We start from the raw sequence: 19727 nt of genomic DNA, 5'->3' as shown, positions 1-19727 counted from the left end.
AGGTGAAAATCGCAGTTAATATCGCTCTGGAGCGCTTCCGATATGGGGACCAGAAAGGTGAGGCTCCTGACCAGGACCCCGCCGGCGGCCCCCTCCCCTGATCCCCTGGCCCCTCTGGCCCCCGGGGCGAAGGGGCTGCCTCGGTGCCGACCGGGCAGACCGGGCCCAGCGGGGAGCCTCCGGCGGGCTGTGAAGGGCCGCCGGGCATCCTGCTGAGGGCGGCGTGCGGGCGCGAGTGTAGCCTCAGGTGAAAGGTCCGGGTGCCCTGCGGCCGGGGCGTTTCTTCCCCCGGGGACAGGCTGTTGGCAGCTGCGGGCGGCTGAGCCACGGTGTTGAACTCCTGATAAGCCCCTACATTTTTATTTTTATTGTTTTAAGGAAGCTGTGGTACGTTTGAGCCACACGAGAAGAGCAGAAGGAAATCAGACAAATAAAGGCACTGGCAATATGTAGTGCTTTGGTTAAATCCTAGAAGCATCACGCTAAACCCTTGAGAAAAAAAATGAAACCTGTTTTGGCCTGGGAAACGGCTTTCGCACCTGTTCGGGTTGGAGAGCTGCTTGCCTGGCGCCACACGGCGCAGACCCAGTCGCCGGCCTCTGGGGATACGTCCAGGGTACCGAGGCTCCCCCGGCTTTGCTGGCCTCCATAGGGGGCCCCTCGCTCTGGGGGCTTACAGTTCCCAACCGGGAATGACCTGCGCAGAGTGGTTCGGAACTTACTGTCAGCAGAGGTGCAGCCTCAGCAATAAAGAGCAGCAGATCTCTTGTGAGCGGGTGAAATAGGAAGTCTGTACAGTTTTGAAGGCAAAAGAAAATATGCCTTCAAGGTGTTTGATGTCGAGCATTCATAATGCTTGAGCATCATTAACCATGGCAGGAAATGAGCATTTTTTAAAAATATATTTTATTCATTTTTCACAGAGAGGAAGGGAGAGAGATAGAGAGTTAGAAACATCGATCAGCTGCCTCCTGCACATCTCCTACTGGGGATGTGCCCGCAACGCGGGTACATGCCCTTGGCCGGAATCAAACCTGGGACCTTTCAGTCCGCAGGCTGACGCTCTATCCACTGAGCCAAACCGGTTTCCGCAGGAAATGAGCATTTTGTTAGTTAAGCAAGTGAGGACGAAGTTAAAGTCGTAAAATGTCTTCATCAGTCATCATACCAACGCACGCTTCTAGCATTCATAAGTAGAATCTTTGGGGAACCATTAGAATTCTTCACACACTTGGATTTAATTTTCATGACTATAACTGTGGTAGACATTCAGTAGCTATTGAATATCTACTTTTCACATAGAATATAATTTGATTATATGCACATAAGATCTTTTCATATTTTATATCTATGAAAGCAATATTGAAGCACCTTGAAAGAAAATTACTTGTCCCCAAATGGTACTTTGTGTGTCTTTTCCCTTGTAGAAATGGAATTTCCTTCTTCTTTGACCAGTACCGAACGAGCCTTTATTCATCGATTGAGTCAGTCTCTTGGTTTGGTCTCTAAAAGTAAAGGGTAAGCTGATAGCTTTTCTTATTTAAAGAAAATTATTTACCAAGAAAAGAACAGTTATTCTGACTACATTTAAATAGTACTGTTCTAGGTTCACATTCTTAATTATATTGTATGTAGATAAACTGATTCATGTCTGTACCAAACATAAGCTCTTTCCTTTTCCTTCAATCCCCCCTTTTTTTGTTTTCCCTAGGGGCAAAAAAAAGTAAACTTTAAGATGTAAGAAAAAATAGTTTAAAATTTGAAGTTGATTACTTGAGAGAAATATTTTCTTATTTCATTGAAACAGTCTTTTTTTTTTAAAAAATGGATGGACTAAAGGTAATAAGTATAATTATTTACAAAATTTCTCTTTTAATGTTACACTACTACTGTGTAATGTTACACTACTACTGTAATGGTAAGCCTTAGAACACATTGACTTTTTTTTCTTACTAAATCAAGAATCTGATGATTAGAACTGATTAAATAAAATGGAACAGGAGGAAACAGTACATATTTTTTGAGAGTCACTGAACCATAGTGGGGAAAGGTCATTTGAGGTATCCAAATTGAAGAGCTTTGAAATTCTGTGGAACTATTTTATTTTGAGACTAAGGGTGGTGGGATTGCTGTATAGCAGAGCTTCTCAATATTGGAACAATTGGCATTTCGGACTGGGTAATTCTTGATTTTGGAGGGCTTTTTTTTTTTTTGCAATGTGGGATGTTTAAGCTTTTACACCTATATGTATACCAGACAACTTCCTCCCCAGTTGTAACAACCAAAAAACGCCTCTAGACATTGCTAAAATGTTCCCTGGAGAGCAAAATTGCCTCTGGATGGGAACCATGGGAGGGGGGCATAAAATTTCAGCTTACTCCCTTTTAGGTTAAGAGGAGGAAAACAATACTTTATTAAGTAAATATATTAATAAATAAATAGTAGGAAGATTCTAAGGTGAAATTAGCTGATGTAGGTATGTCTTGCATATGAATGTCCACAACAGTGACAGATTACTGACAGGGGATTTAGCTTAGGTGAATGTGCATTTTGAACATCACTGAGGCCAATGCTGGAACAATGGCTAGGATCCTAAGCACCCCCATGTTAGAGTCCTCTGGATAGGTAAAATACAGCACTTGGAAATAAAAATGGAATGTAGGGGCATAATCCTTTGTCTAAAAACACCTGGATCAATATGTTTTGAGATTCAGGTTTTTCTGATGTTAGCAAGGTATTAGGGAATAATTTCAATATGTTATGTAATACCCCTAATAAGGTGTAGGCATCACCTTCAATCACATTAGTTTTTCTACTGAAAAATGTATGATTATTCACACTAAAATAAATAAAGACTGGAAATAGCCTCAGGTCAATTTAATCAGGCTTTGCTGCCAGTTGAAGTTGCTACACTTAAAAAAATCTTTCAGAACTGTTTGGGTTTAAAATTTACAGATAAGAGCTAGTGAGCCTGCATTAGAAAAATGCACAGTTCTGCAGTTACACCATTTCTGTGGTTAAATGGGTTCTGAATTCTGAAAAATTAACTTAGAAATGACAATTACAAATTGCTCTTTGAAAAGCAGTCCATTTGAATAGATTGCCTCTACTTTTGTTCAGTAGTGTGATCATTTAAGGCAGCGGTTCTCAACCTGTGGGTCGCGACCCCTTTGGGGGTTGAATGACCCTTTCACAGGTTGCCTAAGACCATCGGAAAACACATATATAATTACATATTGTTTTTGTGATTAATCATTATGCTTTAATTATGTTCAATTTGTAACAATGAAATTGGGGGTCACTACAACATGAGGAACTGTATTAAAGGGTTGCAGCATTAGGAAGGTTGAGAACCACTGATTTAAGGGATGGCCTAGAAATGGAGAAAACATCTGGGAAAGGGGAGAGCAAGAAAGAAGTTATCAGGACAAAAAGGGGGATAAGAAACACTAAAGAGACAGGAAAGGAAAACATGCTAAGGGAATTTCAAAGACAGAGAGGAAAAAAGGAAAACAGATGCTAAGGGAAGCAAGGCAACCCTGCCTACTAATCCAGGCCCTAATAGCAATATCCAATGTTCCACAATACCTCTTATGAAATTCCCTAGCACTTTTGCCCCCTTTTTATCTTTTAACAAATGTAGTACAATGTTTATCGAGTGGTCCTTGTGCTTTTCAAGTGCCTTTCCTTCTTTTCACACATAGAAAGAACTAAATCATTTTGAATATACTTAACTCTTTTATTTTCATTTATTTGAGAATTTGTGCCTGGCTTACATTTCATGGGCTTTTCTGTTCAACCTTGAGTAAATATTTTTTAACCTCCTAGCATTAACTTCATTAATTTAGGAAGTTCGTTTTTCTGCTTTTTAAATGTTGTGCCTGGTATTATTATCCCTGGTATTATTATTACTTGAGAGAGATCCTGGTGTAGAGGAAAGGTCAGGAAACCTTGATTTTACTCCCGGTGTCTCACTGCCTTATTCTCTAACTTTGGTCATGTCTTTAAACTTTAAGGGCCTATATTTTTTAAGGCTTATTTTTTAAAATGTAAAACATGAAGGTGTAAATTTGTTTTAGTTAAGATTCTGTGATAGTTTATTTTGAGTTTCTTCTAAGGTCTAAAAATAGATTCTAGGCTTACTGTGTGAAAATTTATAATTTTTTTCTGATCACTTTTTAAAAATCTCCCTTCTTTTAAAAAATTGAAAGATCTTTTCATCTATCTGCCTAACACAAGTATAAATTAAGGAGATATGAAATTAAGCATTTACGGGGCATCGAATGCTTGTGTATTATTTTTTTAGAGACATTAGTTCCTTGGTGGCTGTGAGCTTTTTAAGCAGTCATTTTAGATTTTGGTTCTTTAGCTGATCTTTTAAACCATTTACACATTTGGAAAGTGGGGAATAGTGATGCAGATGGCTGTATTAGAATATCTTAAATCAGGGGTCCTCAAACTACTGCCCGCAGGCCACATACAAATACAAATATTGTATTTGTTCCCATTTTGTTTTTTTACTTCAAAATAAGATATGTGCAGTGTGCATAGGAATTAGTTCATAGTTTCTTTTTTAAACTATAGGCTGGCCCTCCAACGGTCTGAGGGACAGTGAACCGGCCCCCTGTTTAAAAAGTTTGAGGACCCCTGTATAGTCAGTAACATGCTATCTAAATGTTATATAATTGATGAACTGATTCTTAAAATTGCATAAATTTGATTAGTTATATATTTGTTTGTTTTTTAAAGAAAAAAGGCATTGAAATGCCAATACTTCATCATAACATGTATTGGTTACTTTTACCTTTTATTTTATTTATTTTTAAGTATATTTTTATTGATTTCAGAGAGAAAGAGAAAGTTAGAGAGAGATAGAAATAGCAATGATGAAAGAGAATCATTGTTTGGCTGCCTTCTGCAGGCCCCCCACTGGGGATTGGGCCCACAAACCAGGCATGTATCCTGCCCAGGAATTGAACCATTACCTGTAGATTCTTATCCACTGAACCACGTTGTCCAGGCTATTTTTACCCTTTAAAGTTGGGATGTTTTTATCTGTAATTTCCATACATTTATTTTTATACTTAAAAATTGCATATGGGGCTTGCATTTTTTTACTTTTAAAAGTTCATTTGAATTTCAGTTATCTAGCATTTTTCCCCACATCTGGTAGCATTGCCTTGTATATGAAGGCTAGTATCAGAAGCTTTGAAAACTTTTTTTCCCCAGTATGCATTTGAAAATTCTTACCAATAATGTTGATTTATGCTTTTTTGGGGGCCCAACTACTAAAGTTGGCTCTCTTAACAGGTCTTCATGAGAGTGTGACATTACCAGCATACTGTGAGACATTCAGTGGGATATGTTAGTCTGCACAGTGAACCATAACTTTTTTATTATCACTTTTAGATTCTGTTGTTCAGATACTCCCCCCCCCCCCCCAGGCTTCCCAGCATGCATGAGTTAATTGTTGTCATACACCATGAAGTCCGCTAGGACAAACTTTAACACTTGTGGGTAAGTAAGCCATTTTTACTGACTTAAAATTGGATTTGCAGCATTTTGAAATTTTAATTGAAAGTGGTCTTGTCGTCACTTTAGCACCACAGCCCTCTTTAATTGAGTTTTTGGGATTTTCAGCATCTTTTCCCAAATCATTTTGATTTTTTTCAGTGTTTTGCTTGACATGTATTTTCTAAGTAGGCATACATCATATGTGAACAAATTGACTATATATAGTAAATAAATGATTTTTGTTAATATTCAGGAAGGGAGCAAATAGATACCTAACTGTGAAGAAGAAAGATGGATCAGAAACAGCTCATGCAATGATGACCTGTAATTTGACTCATAATACAAAACATGCTGTTAGGAGCCTAATTCAAAGATTTCCCGTCACCAATAAAGAACGTACTGAACTTCTGCCTAAAACAGAAAGAGGAAATGTGTTTGCAGTTGAAGCTGGTATGTATTTTCTGGGGAGCTTCTGTGTTTATCCTATTATTTGATGACTGTTCTTTTTCCATTTTAAATTTATTTTTAAAAACTAAGATGAAGTAAGATTTCCCAGTGTGAATAGCTTATTGAAATTATTAAAACTTATAAAAATTTTGGAATGAAATGCAGTGTTAAGGCATGTCATGAAGTTAAACAAGTTTTCTTTTTAAGTGTCATAGTAATAGCTACCATTTATTGAGCATTTACTCTGTGGTAGGCAGTATACTAAACTCTATACAGGGCCTCATAGCAACTCTTGCAAGGTAGGAATTTCCCCTATCTCATAGGTGAATAAACGGGTTCAGAGAAGTTAAATAGTTTGTTCAAGGCCATTCAATCAGCCAATAAACTGCAGAGCTGAGATTTGACTACATGGTCTAGACCAGGGTCCTCAAACTTTTTAAACAGGGGGCCAGTTCACTGTCCCTCAGACTGTTGGAGGGCCGGACTATAGTTTAAAAAAAAACTATGAACAAATTCCTATGCACACTGCACATATCTTATTTTGAAGTAAAAAAACAAAACGGGAACAAATACAGTATTTGTATTTGCATGTGGCCCGTGGGCTGTAGCTTGAGGACCCCTGGTCTAGACTTTCCTATATTATGCTGCTGTGACATGCTAATGAGTGAGTTTTGGAATTGAGTTTTAGCTTCTGGTAAGAGACAGGACAGAATGTTCAGTACATTAATTTGTTGAAAGGTAATAATATATATATTTTTTTAAATATATTTTATTGATTTTCTACAGAGAGGAAGGGAGAGAGATAGAGAGTTAGAAACATTGATGAGAGAGAAACATCGATCAGCTGCCTCCTGCACATCTCCCACTGGGGATGTGCCCGCAACCCAGGTACATGCCCTTGACCGGACTCGAACCTGGGACCTTTCAGTCCGCAGGCCGACGCTCTATCCACTGAGCCAAACCGGTTTCGGCAGTAATAATATATTTAGGTTATAAAATTAAGTGGCAATTTCACTGTTTAAAAATTTAACTTCCCTAGTGAGAAAATTATTTATTACCTGAAGTGACAGAATGTGCATAATTTTCAGTCTATTGGAGTAGGTTTGCAGAATCCAGAAAACACATGGTACTAGATACCAAGGAATTTAAGTTTAAATACACACATGCAAAATATTTTTAATTGTGTGAAGAATATAAATACATCATAGCTCTATTTTATTCCTGTCTGTTTAGGTAAGTGTAGAAGTTGGCCAGAATACTCAATTAGGAAATTTGATAAGCATTAGAGCCTTATATCCTATACTAGAGGCCTGATACATGAAATTCGTGCAAGAGTAGGTTTACCTCCCCTGGCTGCTGGCACCAGCTTCCCCTGGGACCCAGGCTTCCCTCTGGCCATCGGCAGGCACCTGGGACCTGGGCTTCCCTTGCAGCCCCAGCTTTGTCTGGAAGGTCGTCTGGAAGGACATCCATCCTAATTAACATATTACACTTTTATTATCTACACTAATAAAAGAGAAACATGGTAATTGGTGTACGACCGCTACCCTTCCCATTGGCTAATCAGCGAGATATGCAAATTAACTGCCAGCCAAGATGGCGGCCAACAGCCAGGCAGCTTGAAACTAACATGAGGCTTGCTGGCCTCAGTGACAGAGGACTCCAACGTTCCCCGCCTGCCGCTGTAGGCCTCTGAGCCTGCAGTTTAAGAAACACAGTAACAAATACCACCGGACTTCAGCCAGCAGGATCGCAACATGGTATGCAAAGGCCAGAAACCTACTTTCAGCAGCGGACGCCTAAGAGCTGGAGCCAAGCCTCAAGCTAAAACTGGCCCAGAATAAAAAAAAAAAAAAAGGAAAAAAGGAGCGGTTGGGAGCTTCAGTCACCCCCAGCCTGAAAACAGCCCTCAGCCCCTCACCCAGACTGGCCAGGCACCCCAGTGGAGACCCCCACCCTGAAGGGTGTGTGACCAGCTGCAAACAGCCATCATCCCCTCACCCAGGCTGGCCATGCACCCCACTGGGGTCCCCCACCCTGATCCAGGACACCCTTCAGGGCAAACCAACTGGCCCCCACCCATGCACCAGGCCTCTACCCTATATAGTAAAAGGGTAATATGCCTCCCAGCACCGGGATCAGTGGAGCCGTGAGGCCTCCCAGCACCTAGGTCAGCATGACAGTGGGCAGCGCCCAAACCCCCTGATTGCCCTGCGGCTCTGTATGTGACAGGGTGCGGCACCCCACCCTCCCCACGGGCCCTGCTCTGTGTGTGACGGGGTAGAGCCGTAACCTCCCCATCGGCCCTGCCCTGAGTGTGAGAGTGGCGGCGTCCCAACCCCCTGATTGGCCCTGCTCTATGCGTGACAAGGGGTGGCGGTGCGAACTCCCCATCGACCCTGCCTTGAGTGTGACGGGGTGGTGCCCCAACCCCCCAATCGGCCCTACCCTGAGCGTGACTGAGGGTGGCATCGCAACCTCCCAATCCGCCCTGCTCTGTGCATGACAGGGGGCCGCGCCCCAATTCTCCTATCAGTCCTGCTCTGAGCCCAACCAGGGGCTGCACCTAGGGATTGGGCCTGCCCTCTGCCACCCGGGAGCAGGCCTAAGCCAGCAGGTCGTTATCTCCCAAGGGGTCCCAGACTGCTAGAGGGTACAGGCCGGGCTGAGGGACCCTCCCCCTCCCGCCCGCGTATACAAATTTTTGTGCACCGGGCCTCTAGTCCTATATAATAAAAGGCTTATATGCCAATTGACTCAATGGTGGAATGACTGATCGCTATGATGTGCACTGACCACCAGGGGGCAGACGCTCAATGCCACTCAGCCAGAAGCCTGGCTCTCCCGCCACCAGGATGTCCCACTGCTGGCTTAGGCCTGTTCCCTGGGGGGACATTCCCATCAGTCGGGCATCCCCCAAGGGCTCCCAGAATGCAAGAGGGCACAGGCCCGGTTGAAGGACCCCCCGAGTGCACAGGCCTCTAGTAGATAATAAAACTCTAATATGCAAATCAACCGAACAGCAGAACAACCATTGCTGTGATGTGCACTGACCACCAACAGGCAGATGCTCAACGCAAAAGCTGCCCCCTGGTGGTCAGTGTATTCCCACAGGGGGAGCGCCACTCAGCCAGAAGCCGTGGTCATGGCTGGCAAGCACAGTGGCGGTGGTGGGAGCCTCTCCTGTCTCCAAGGCAGTGCTAAGGAGCAGTGAGCCTGGCTCATGGCTGGGGAGTGTAGCAATGGTGGTGGGAGCCTCTCCTGCTTCCGCTGCAGGCAGGCGGTAAGGAGTGAGGGCCCCAGACTGCGAGAGCCCCAGATTGCGAGAGGGATGTCTGACCACCAGCTTAGGCTCAATCCCAGGGTATTGGGCCTAAGACTGCAGGCAGATATCCCCTCAGGGGTCCCGCACTGCGAGAGGGTGCAGGCAGGCTGAGGGAGATGACCCCCCCCTCCAGTGCACAAATCTCGTGCACTGGGCCTCTAGTTTATACATATTATTCTATTTGGTCACATAATCTTACATGTTTAACTTAAACATACAGGGTATTTTTTTCATGATGTGTTTTCACATTGGACTTGGTAAATATAATTCACATTGTTTCCTACTATAATATTTCCTAATTTTCTATGTTATTGATAGAAACAAGCCTGAAAATCATTTTAAGATATCAAATCATGCTTTATTAGTAATGGCTATTGAATGATTGATTTTTGTTTATTTGTAAATATTATGCATCAGAAATACTTTTGAGAAATATGTTTTCTAAATAATACTGAAATTTGTAACATATTCTCTAAGAATAGTAAGTATGGGAGTACAACAGTTGAGACCTTGCTTGAAAAACTTTATATGGACGGAGTAGAGAAGAAACATTTCAATGAAATTACATTAGAAATTACTTATTTTGTTTTTAACACATTTTTTAATGTTGATTATAAATTTATTTTTTTATTCATTTTCAAAGAAAACCGGGAAATGAGCAAGACAAGTGGGCGACTCAACAATGGCATACCTCAGATCCCAGTGAAAAGAGGAGAATCCGAATTTGATTCTTTCAGGCAGTCTTTGCCAGTGTTTGAGAAACAAGAAGAAATTGTTAAAATAATTAAAGAAAATAAAGTAGTTTTGATTGTAGGAGAAACTGGGTCTGGAAAGACTACACAGGTTTGTTTCCTTGTTTATAGCAGAAAAAAATATTTTATCCCATATGACAGTTTTATACTGAAAACCCTCGATTTTTCAGACCTTTATTTAATAGATCTCGGGTTTAACAGACAAAATTTCCAGTCCGTGTCATATGTGAAAATTAACACTCCGTTAATTTTAAAATGCTTTTAACTAAGATTTGCTTATAATTAAATTAACAGGTTATTTTGTTGTTGTTGTTATTAGTTACTGATATTTTTTTAAAAAATATATTTTATTGGTTTTTTACAGAGAGGGAGAGGAATAGAGAGTTAGAAACATCAATGAGAGAGAAAACATCGATCAGCTGCCTCCTGCACACCTCCCACTGGAGATGTGCCCGCAACCAAGGTACATGCCCTTGACTGGAATAGAACCTGGGATCCTTCGGTCTGCAAGCCAACGCTCTATCCACTGAGCAAAACCGGTTAGGGCAGTTACTGTTATTTTTAACAAATTTTAGCAAATAGGCCATGTGTTGGAAAAAACTGTAGGAATTTCGCTGACATAAATAAATTACATGTCTATAACTGTAGTGTACATATTTAAATCCAAGAGTCTCTGCTGGTAAACAGTGTTTGGCAAATGATTAGCTTGTGATCACACTGCATTGCAGGCAGTAATTGGTTCTGTTGTCGTGTACTGCAGTAGTTTTAATGTGTGCTGGCCTTTGTTTGGATGTACGCTAAGCAGTGCCCCTCCATGTGCATTTGTTTACTCTCAGTGACTGGTGAATGCATGCATTTACTAGACCTATTTAGTATAAATTTAAAGTTACTGTAATACATATAGAACACTTTTCTGTGAAGTTAAACTTTTCATACGTATTTAATTTTAATTACACAAACATGTCTATATAAATAAAAACAGGTAAACTAATTTGTCGATTTTTTAACATATACATTCGGAAAACCTACTTTAGTACATAACAGACTTTCCACTTTAATGGACATCCCCTTGCCTGAATTGGTCCATTATATCAAGGTTTTACTGTATTAAATTTATACTATGTGTATTTAAACAAAAACAGGCAAAGAAACTTCTGGTTACTTTAATGGTTATTTCAGAAATAAGTTATTACTGGGTCTACATTTAAGACTTTGTAGAAAGGAAATATTTTCAAATATTTATTTTTAAACTAGTACATTGCACCTTCATTTAAACAAAGGTGAGGATGTGATTTGTCATCAATAGAAGGAATGTGGTCTTTGGCTTTCAGTTCAAATTCTACTTTCCTCATTTATTGGGAGTAAACTTTCAGGCTGTGAGCTAGAGTTTTCATTTGTAAAATGGAGCTAATAATTGCTACTATTCAAGGTGAAATTTAGAGGTGTATATAAAGTGCCTAATACAGTGATTTTATAAGTAGCAGCTAAATTAAAAGTAATGTTAATAACAACAACATGTTAATATAAAATTGTAGAATAGAATTAATATGACAAGTTTGACTTGGATGTTCAGAATCAGAGTACTTTATTATGAAGTTTTAGTCATTACGGTGAGAGTTTGGAAATAAGAGTGGTACAGTGATAGGACCTTTTCTTGGTTATGTTCTCTAACATGTTAGTATGTTAAAATAGTAAAATTACTTTGCTTTTGATAGAGATTCAGATGGGATAGCTAATATAATTTTACATTCTTTTCTTTTATGGACAAATATATTTACTTTGACAGTTGCTTAAGATTTCCTATGGTTATGTTGGTTGGTTTAAAAAACAGTCAATAAGGAATGCAAGGTGGTAGGAGAGGCTGACTATAAACTTTACAAATTATTTTCTTGTAAGACTTAACTGTTTTTACAGAAGTGTAACTCTTTATCCCTGAAACTTGACACTGTAAAACCAAATAATTAAAAACATAATGAAATTCTTATCTGAATACAATATATAAAATTTTTCTTCAGCATGAATCCCTTTATGATTAAGTGAAATTCCATGGAGTCCAGTCTGTCCAGATGTCTTAGATTGTTATGATTGTTTCAGTATTACTATAAGTTTTGCCAGTGAGTGTTATTTGTAGTGTTTTTAATTTTATGAATAGAGATTGTGAAAACTTTGCTAAATATAATGAATATATTTTTATTAAAATTCTTTGAATGTCCTTGCTAATAATATTTGTACATTGGAATTATGTATGCCTATTTTCACAACTCAGTGTATCATTTTACTAGCAATGAAAGGATACTTGAGAAATTAATGAGTAATTAAATAATATGCTCCTTGTTAATCTGATAGGTTTAAACCTGATAAATAACTGTATGTTAATTGGAAGTTAAAGTAACATTATTAATGTTTCTGGTCTATGAACTATAAATATAACAGAGTTTAAAATTAATATTATTAGCTAGTTTCATCTTGCCTTAGTAACATTAAGAAGTTAAGTATTTTTTGAATTTTCATATTCATTATTCATGTTTATTAAGTAAAATTCAAACATTCTGAAAAATATTACATAGAAAGTGAAAGATTTCTAATTTTCTTGCCATACTCTGTCCTTGTGTTTTTGTCAGAAACTTGGAGTATATATTTCTGACGCGCTCACACACACACACACACACATACACACACACACACATACTGAGTGGCCAGGTGATTATGATCGCCCCATCAGTACTTCGTTGGGCCACCTTTTGCCTTCAATACTGCGGCGATTCTTCTTGGCACTGACTCCACGAGATGTTGAAAGGTGATGCGAGGAATCTGACACCATGCCTGATGAATAGCACTGTCCAGTTCTGTGAGATTGGATGGTTGTGGAGCCAGATGCCTGATGGCTCTTTTAATTTCATCCCACAAATGCTCAATTGGATTGAGATCTGCTGATTGTGGGGGCCACCTAAGCAAGGTAAAGTCTCCCTCATGTTTTTGAAACCACTCCTGCACAATACGAGCACCATGGCATGGCGCATTGTCTTGTTGGAAGAAGCCATCTCCATTGGGATATGCGATCAACATGATAGGATGAACTTGATCAGCAACGATATTTAGGTATGTTGTGCTATGCAAACGTTCCACACGAATTAAAGGACCCAAATCATGCCAGGAAAATATGCCCCAAACTATAACACTGCCCCCACCAGCTTGAAGGGTTGCAACTGGAAACATGATTCATTGGACCACATGACTTTTTTCCAGTGCTTGACTGTCCAATCCTTGTGTTCCTGTGTAAATTGGAGACGTTTTATCTTGGTAACTTCAGACAGTAGAGGTGTTCGAACAGGCCTTTGGCTTCCATATCCCATATGATGCCATGTACGGCTAATTTGCCTACAAACGTCAGGTTGGTCATAATAATCTGGCCACTCATAATAATATATACCCCATGTTCAAAGGCTGTTAAATGTGTTGTTTACCCATATCTTCAGAAAAAATCACTTCTGTCATGGTAAACAACCTGCTTCCCTATTTATAATGGTCTGGCCCTCTAGCAACTTTAGTGTGAAATTATAGCTAATTTGCCTACAAACGTGAGGTGGTCATAATAATCTGGCCACTCAGTGTGTCTTTTTTTTTTAAAAAAAAACAAACATGGGGATAGTCCCATACATATATTTTTCATCTTGCTTTTTTCACTTAATAGATATTGGATGGTGGTTGTTTTCTTATGTCAGTACCGAGAAACTATCTCATTTTTTAAACAACTTTATAGTATTCCTAAACATTTTTGTAATAAAATGATAAAAAATGACAGTTTACTATGTGCTTGACTTTTGCAAGAGTTCTAGCATTTAAACCAAGACGTGTAGACTATTTATAATCTTGTAACAGATAAGGAATAAAAACTAAAACTTGCAGATGTTAATCTGTCCAAATTTACATAGGTAGGAAGTGGCAGAACAGGAATCTTATTCTTGTGTTGTACTGTGTCAATATGTGGAAATGATTTAATACAATAAATTCCTAGAAGTGGATCCTAAATGATGGATCAAGAATGTGGCACTTAATATATTGGTAGCTGGATTAAGTAGTTATTGTCTATTAATCTGAAAAAGTTAGTGTATTAAAATTGTATTGAAAGTTTCTATTTCTCTAAACTTTGGGCTACAGTGGATATAATTTTTTTTTTTACTTCTATCAATCTGACAAGCAAAAAATGTTTTAATTTGCATTTCTTTGATTCTTAGAGAGTTGAATATTTTTTATTCGCTTAGTACCTATTTATATTTTGTGACTTGCTTATTTACATCCCGTTTTTTGTTTGGCTTAATCATTTTGGATTTACTTTTAATAGTACTTTATATATCATAGATACATGCCTGTTGTCAGATATCTTGAACATAATTTTTCTCAATTTTTCGTTTGCTTTACTTATAGTCAAATCTATCAATATTTTTTAAGGTCTTTTGCCATGCTAAGGAAGGCATTTCCTACTCCAAGATTAAGCATAGGGAATACAGTCAAGTAAATTGCAGTAACTGTGTGGTGATAGATGGTTACTGGACTTCCTGTGGTGATCACTTTGTAAGACATATAAATGTCAAATCACTGTGGTGGTGTACACCTGAAACTAATATCTTATGCAATTCCAGAATGAAAAAACATTTTCCTATAATTATTTTTTCTTAATATTTTTTTAATTTATAGTTTTAAAATCCATCTGGAATTTATTTTATCATATCAGGTAGAAATCTTACTTTTTTCCTCATGTTAATATCTAGTTGTTCCAATATAATTTGTAGTTATCTTTTTTCCCTTATTTAAGATAACACTTTTGATCAAATACTAAGTTTCTGTAGTCTGTGAACCAATTTCTAGAATTTTTGTTATGTATATTTAGTTGTATTTTTGCACTAGGATCTCACCTTTTGCTTTTTGTAGCTTTATAGCATGTAAAACAACATTCCTCTTCATTATATTTTCTTTTAAAATATTTCTTAGCTGTGTATATGCATGCTTCTGGGTAAAATAGTCAAGTTTAAAAAAATCCCAGAGGCTAAGATATGTATGAAAAGATGTTCTCACTCATAGTTAAATGAAATCAGAACAATTTAATTTTTCAATTATCAGATTGGCAGAAATTTAAAAATGATCAATATCCAATATTTGCATAGGTGTTGGGAAAACAGCATTTCTGCTTTATTAATAGTATAAATTGTTTTGGAGGGAAATTTATAGTTTTTCTGTTCAAATTTAATTTATATTCTCTGACTATAGAAGTATGTGAAGATAGATATTCAGTGCAGCACTGGTAATAGCAAGGAACATCATCAATAATAACAAGTCCAAAAACCTGGAAATTATTTAAGTGTAGTTAAATTTGTTAAATTATAGCACATCCATAGAATAGGATATACAGTTATTAAAGTGGATTAGGTAATCTGATATGTTAAGTGAAATCTACAAATTACAAAATTGTGTAAGTAATCACTTTGTATGAATAAAAACCAGCTTATATACACAAATATGCTAAATTGTGTAAACATTTTTTTCCCTGAAAGAGTTCATAAGAAACTTAACAGTAGTTATTTTTTTGGAGAGGACTAGTGGTAGTGGAAGGGGTAGGAAGACTTACTTTTACTTTTGAATATTTCTGACATGGTTGAATTTACCTACAAAAAAGTATTTACAATCCTGGTATTAGGCTATTTTTTTATGCTTTTCACTATTAAAACCCACAGTGGAATTTTGATTGTCGTTTCATTAACTTTATAGAATAATTTGAGAGAATTGACATTTTTGTAATTATTCCCATTCAGAAATATGTCATTTATTTATATATTCAGATCTTTTATGCTTTTTATTAGTGTTTTAATAATCTTTGTATAAGCATTAACTATTTCTTTTTATATATTTGATTATTTTTATCATGTAGATTCATGAATATTTATTTTATATATGGTTTATAATTAATTAGTTTAAATTTTTTTTACTCAACTCTCCCAGATTTGGCCATTAAGTACTTCTTCCACTTGGTTCCTGTGTGCTTTTGGCATGACTCATCACTTTTTTACCACTTCCTTACTTCCTAGCACTGCAAGATGTTTCAAGTTGATCTTGAACAAGATCTTTTTAAATCACATTCTAGCCGATTATTAGCAATTACATGAAAGTTGTTGATTTTATGATTATTTTATATTTGAACATGTTACAGAGTTTTTTTTAGTTTTAATAGTGTTTCAGTGGATTTTCTGGGTATCTAATTATGTCATTTTATAGCACTTTAAAACTTGTATTTCAGATTCCTCAGTTCCTATTAGATGATTGCTTTAAAAATGGTATCCCTTGCCGAATATTTTGTACTCAACCAAGACGATTAGCAGCTATTGCTGTGGCTGAAAGAGTTGCTGCAGAGAGAAGAGAAAGGATTGGTCAAACAATTGGGTATCAGATACGATTAGAAAGCAGGTAAAGATAATTCTTCACTAGCCTATCTCTTATCATTCTTAGAAAAGATAAATGTCTATGTTTCACTGAATATGGAGAATGTGTTAGTTGAAAAGTTAGATGATTATTTATTCCAAGTAGTAATAATTTTATGACAGATCATTGAGGTTATGTCTAAACTTAGTGAGATTTTAATAAATAAATAGTTGAGAAAGGGTTTGGGCCATAGATACAAATTGGAATTTCATAGTTTTATGATCAAGTACAAGTTATTTCAAGTCTTTGGGTCTCAGTTTTCTCATCTGTAAAAATGAGAAGGGCTAATAAAGGCATTTAGAGTACGTTGATGTGAAATTTATAGTAAGTACTCAGTAAATGTTAGAGCCTGTATTGAATATTGTTAGTATTAGTAGTACTTTCTTCATCAATAGTACTATTTTTGTGCTCCAATAGTTTGGATATGGTGGTTTAAAAAGCTGATCCCTTTTATGATATACTTTTGTCCCCAAGCAAAAAGTACAGGGTGTCTCCAAAAAATTTATGCACACTTTGAATGATTATAAAGTCAATGTTTATACAGTTTATTTTAAAAATTTAAAAGAATTTACAGAAATGAATAAATTTTTTTGTCAATGCCTATTTTCAAACTAATGACCATTCTGGTCCAGGCTTTACTGATAACGTGAAGCAATGGAATTGCAAACATCAAGAATCATATTGTTTGGTGTTTGTGTGCCCTCATTTCATCAATTGTTGCCGGTTTTGTACCATAAACTTTACCTTTATAAATCTCCATTAAAAAAAGTCTAGTGGCACTTTAGGATAAATTTTCTCTGCTCAAACTTAGTCTGGCTTCACTCATTATCACATATCACCTAAAAAAGAGTGAAAATTACGTAGCTATCAGATGTTAAAGTGTGTATCATTTTTGGGGGACATCCTATATTTAAGGTCTTTTAAAAAAATCTGCTTATGGCTTTTTATTTTTATTTATTTATTTATTTATTTTTTATAAATATATTTTATTGATTTTCTACAGAGAAGAAGGGAGAGGGATAGAGAGTTAGAAACATCGATGAGAGAGAAACATCGACCAGCTGCCTCCTGCACGCCCCCCAGTGGGGATGTGCTCGCAACCAAGGTACATGCCCTTGATCGGAATCGAACCTGGGACCCTTGAGTCCGCAGGCCGAGGCTCTATCCACTGAGCCAAACTGGTTCGGCATGCTTATGGCTTTTTAACAAAATAATCATTTAATTAATAAAAGGCTGTTAGTAATAAAAATTTTGTGAGATTGTCAGGCATAAAATAAATATTTCACATAACTTTGCTAATAAAGCATATATACAGTATTATATTACTTAAAGAATATTTTTATTGATTTTAGAGAAGTGAGTGGGAGAGAGATACAGAAACATCACTGATGAGAGAGAATCATTGATCAGCTGCCTCCTGCATGCCCCTTCCTGGGGATCAAGGCTGGAACCTGGGCATGTGCCTGACTGGGAATCAAACTGTGACCTGTTGGTTCATAGGTTAAACACTCAACCACTGAGTCACACCAGTTGGGCTATTAGTTACTTAAAGTAACATTTGTTAAAGTACAAATGAGACTAGCATTTAATGTGATCATGGTTTAATTACATATAATGCTTGTAATTGTGCATGTTATTTTGATTTTTTAAAAAGGGTTTCTCCTAAGACACTTCTGACATTTTGCACTAATGGGGTATTGCTTCGAACATTGATGGCAGGAGATAGTACATTGTCAGCTGTGACACATGTTATTGTGGTAAGAATATTGCTGAATTTACCATAAATTTCCATAAAATTGAAATACATAATTACATTTTTAGAATAGGCTATAAGTGAGAACCAATTTGTTTTTGTTTGAACAGGCTATTATAATCAGGTTACTTTTTATTTTATACAATTATTAGAAATATATATATTATATTTAAGCTATTATCAGATTTTATAAGAAAATAAAATAAGTAGATAGTTTTTTAAAAAGTGCTTTTTTATGTATGAAAACTATACTTGCATGCATTTACATAGAGCTCTCTAGAATGGTGAATGTTTTCTCTGAATGTTTAGTCATCTGATTCCTCCTTTAATATGTATTTACCAGCCTTAGGGCATACTTTACAGTCATTTAACTTCATGGTGAAGCTGCTAATGAAGAAAGTAGATGAATTATCACCCTATTAAAGAGTTATAAGCTTTTATCCTGTTTGTATAAAAAGAAGTAGATTGAGTTTTATAAACTTATAATAAGCAGCTTTTGTAAACTTACTAGTTCTGTGTATTCAAACCAAAGGATGCACCTGAACCCTGATGCTAACAGATTTTGTATATTATATTACAAGAACATTAAATTAGACTGTACTAATTCAGAGTTTATTTTAGTTTATGTGGTTTTATATTCTGTGAAAAACAACAACGTATATTAGGTTATTAAAGTCTATTTCTGAATTGTCCGTAATACAAAATTTTCACTAATACAGTCAATTTGAATGAGTGTAAACCTAGCAGTTCCATAGTTGTAAAGATTTAGTCATCTATAATTTTTAACTATTCCATGGTTTTATTTTTGTTTACTGCAGGATGAAGTACATGAAAGAGATCGATTTAGTGATTTTTTACTTACAAAGTTAAGAGATTTGTTGCAAAAGCATCCAACTTTGAAACTAATTCTTTCTAGTGCTGCCTTGGATGTAAATCTCTTTATAAGATATTTTGGAAGTTGTCCAGTGATATATAGTAAGTTAAATTATAAGATTTCTTTTAGCATTTGTACAAAGAATGCATTTTGGCATGATTATATTTATTGTAATCAGAATTGGGAAATGTTCTGAAGTAGAGAGTATCCATTTCTGTTTCCTTTGAGATATGCTTAATTAGTCATTGCTCTATTATTTATCCTTTTCCATCTACAACTCTTTGCTGTTGTGTTACGAGGCCAATTCTCTAGTATTAAAAGGAAATTGCTGGGGTCCAACCCCAGCAGGTCCAGAGGTCCCCAAAGGTGTGGACGGAGTCGGCGAAGAAGGAATGACATGGGGACAGCGTTCAGTTGATCAGCAGCCCTGCCAGGATCTCTAGCCACAATCTCCAGCCAAGTTCTGTGTCCATGTTCTCTTGCTAGGTTCTCCAGCCAGTTTCTCCAGGTTCTCCAGCCAGGTTCTGTAGCCATGTTCTCTCGCTAGGTTCTCCAGCCAGGTTCGGTCACCAAGTTCTGTAGCCGGGTTCT

The 19727-nt window shown here is 37.1% G+C and overlaps 1 protein-coding gene across 1 annotated transcript in view; it reads left to right on the top strand.

Annotated features, from left to right (window-relative positions):
• Positions 1–6: 6 nt before the first annotated feature.
• YTHDC2 (YTH domain containing 2) overlaps positions 7–19727 on the top strand; it is a 66566-nt gene continuing 46845 nt past the window's right edge. Inside the window, exons 1-7 of the mRNA XM_006755279.2 lie at positions 7–57; positions 1428–1518; positions 5768–5964; positions 9930–10129; positions 16328–16494; positions 18164–18266; positions 19081–19237. Coding sequence (XP_006755342.1) covers positions 1430–1518; positions 5768–5964; positions 9930–10129; positions 16328–16494; positions 18164–18266; positions 19081–19237 — 913 coding nt within the window. The 5' untranslated portion in view covers positions 7–57; positions 1428–1429. The remainder of the gene's footprint in view (positions 58–1427; positions 1519–5767; positions 5965–9929; positions 10130–16327; positions 16495–18163; positions 18267–19080; positions 19238–19727) is intronic.

The sequence above is a fragment of the Myotis davidii genome, unplaced genomic scaffold, assembly GCF_000327345.1.
Source record: "Myotis davidii unplaced genomic scaffold, ASM32734v1 scaffold130, whole genome shotgun sequence".
NCBI classification, from domain to species: Eukaryota; Metazoa; Chordata; class Mammalia; order Chiroptera; family Vespertilionidae; genus Myotis; species Myotis davidii.
The sequence above is the reverse complement of the archived record's forward strand: the minus strand, read 5'-3'. Positions and strand labels throughout refer to the sequence as shown.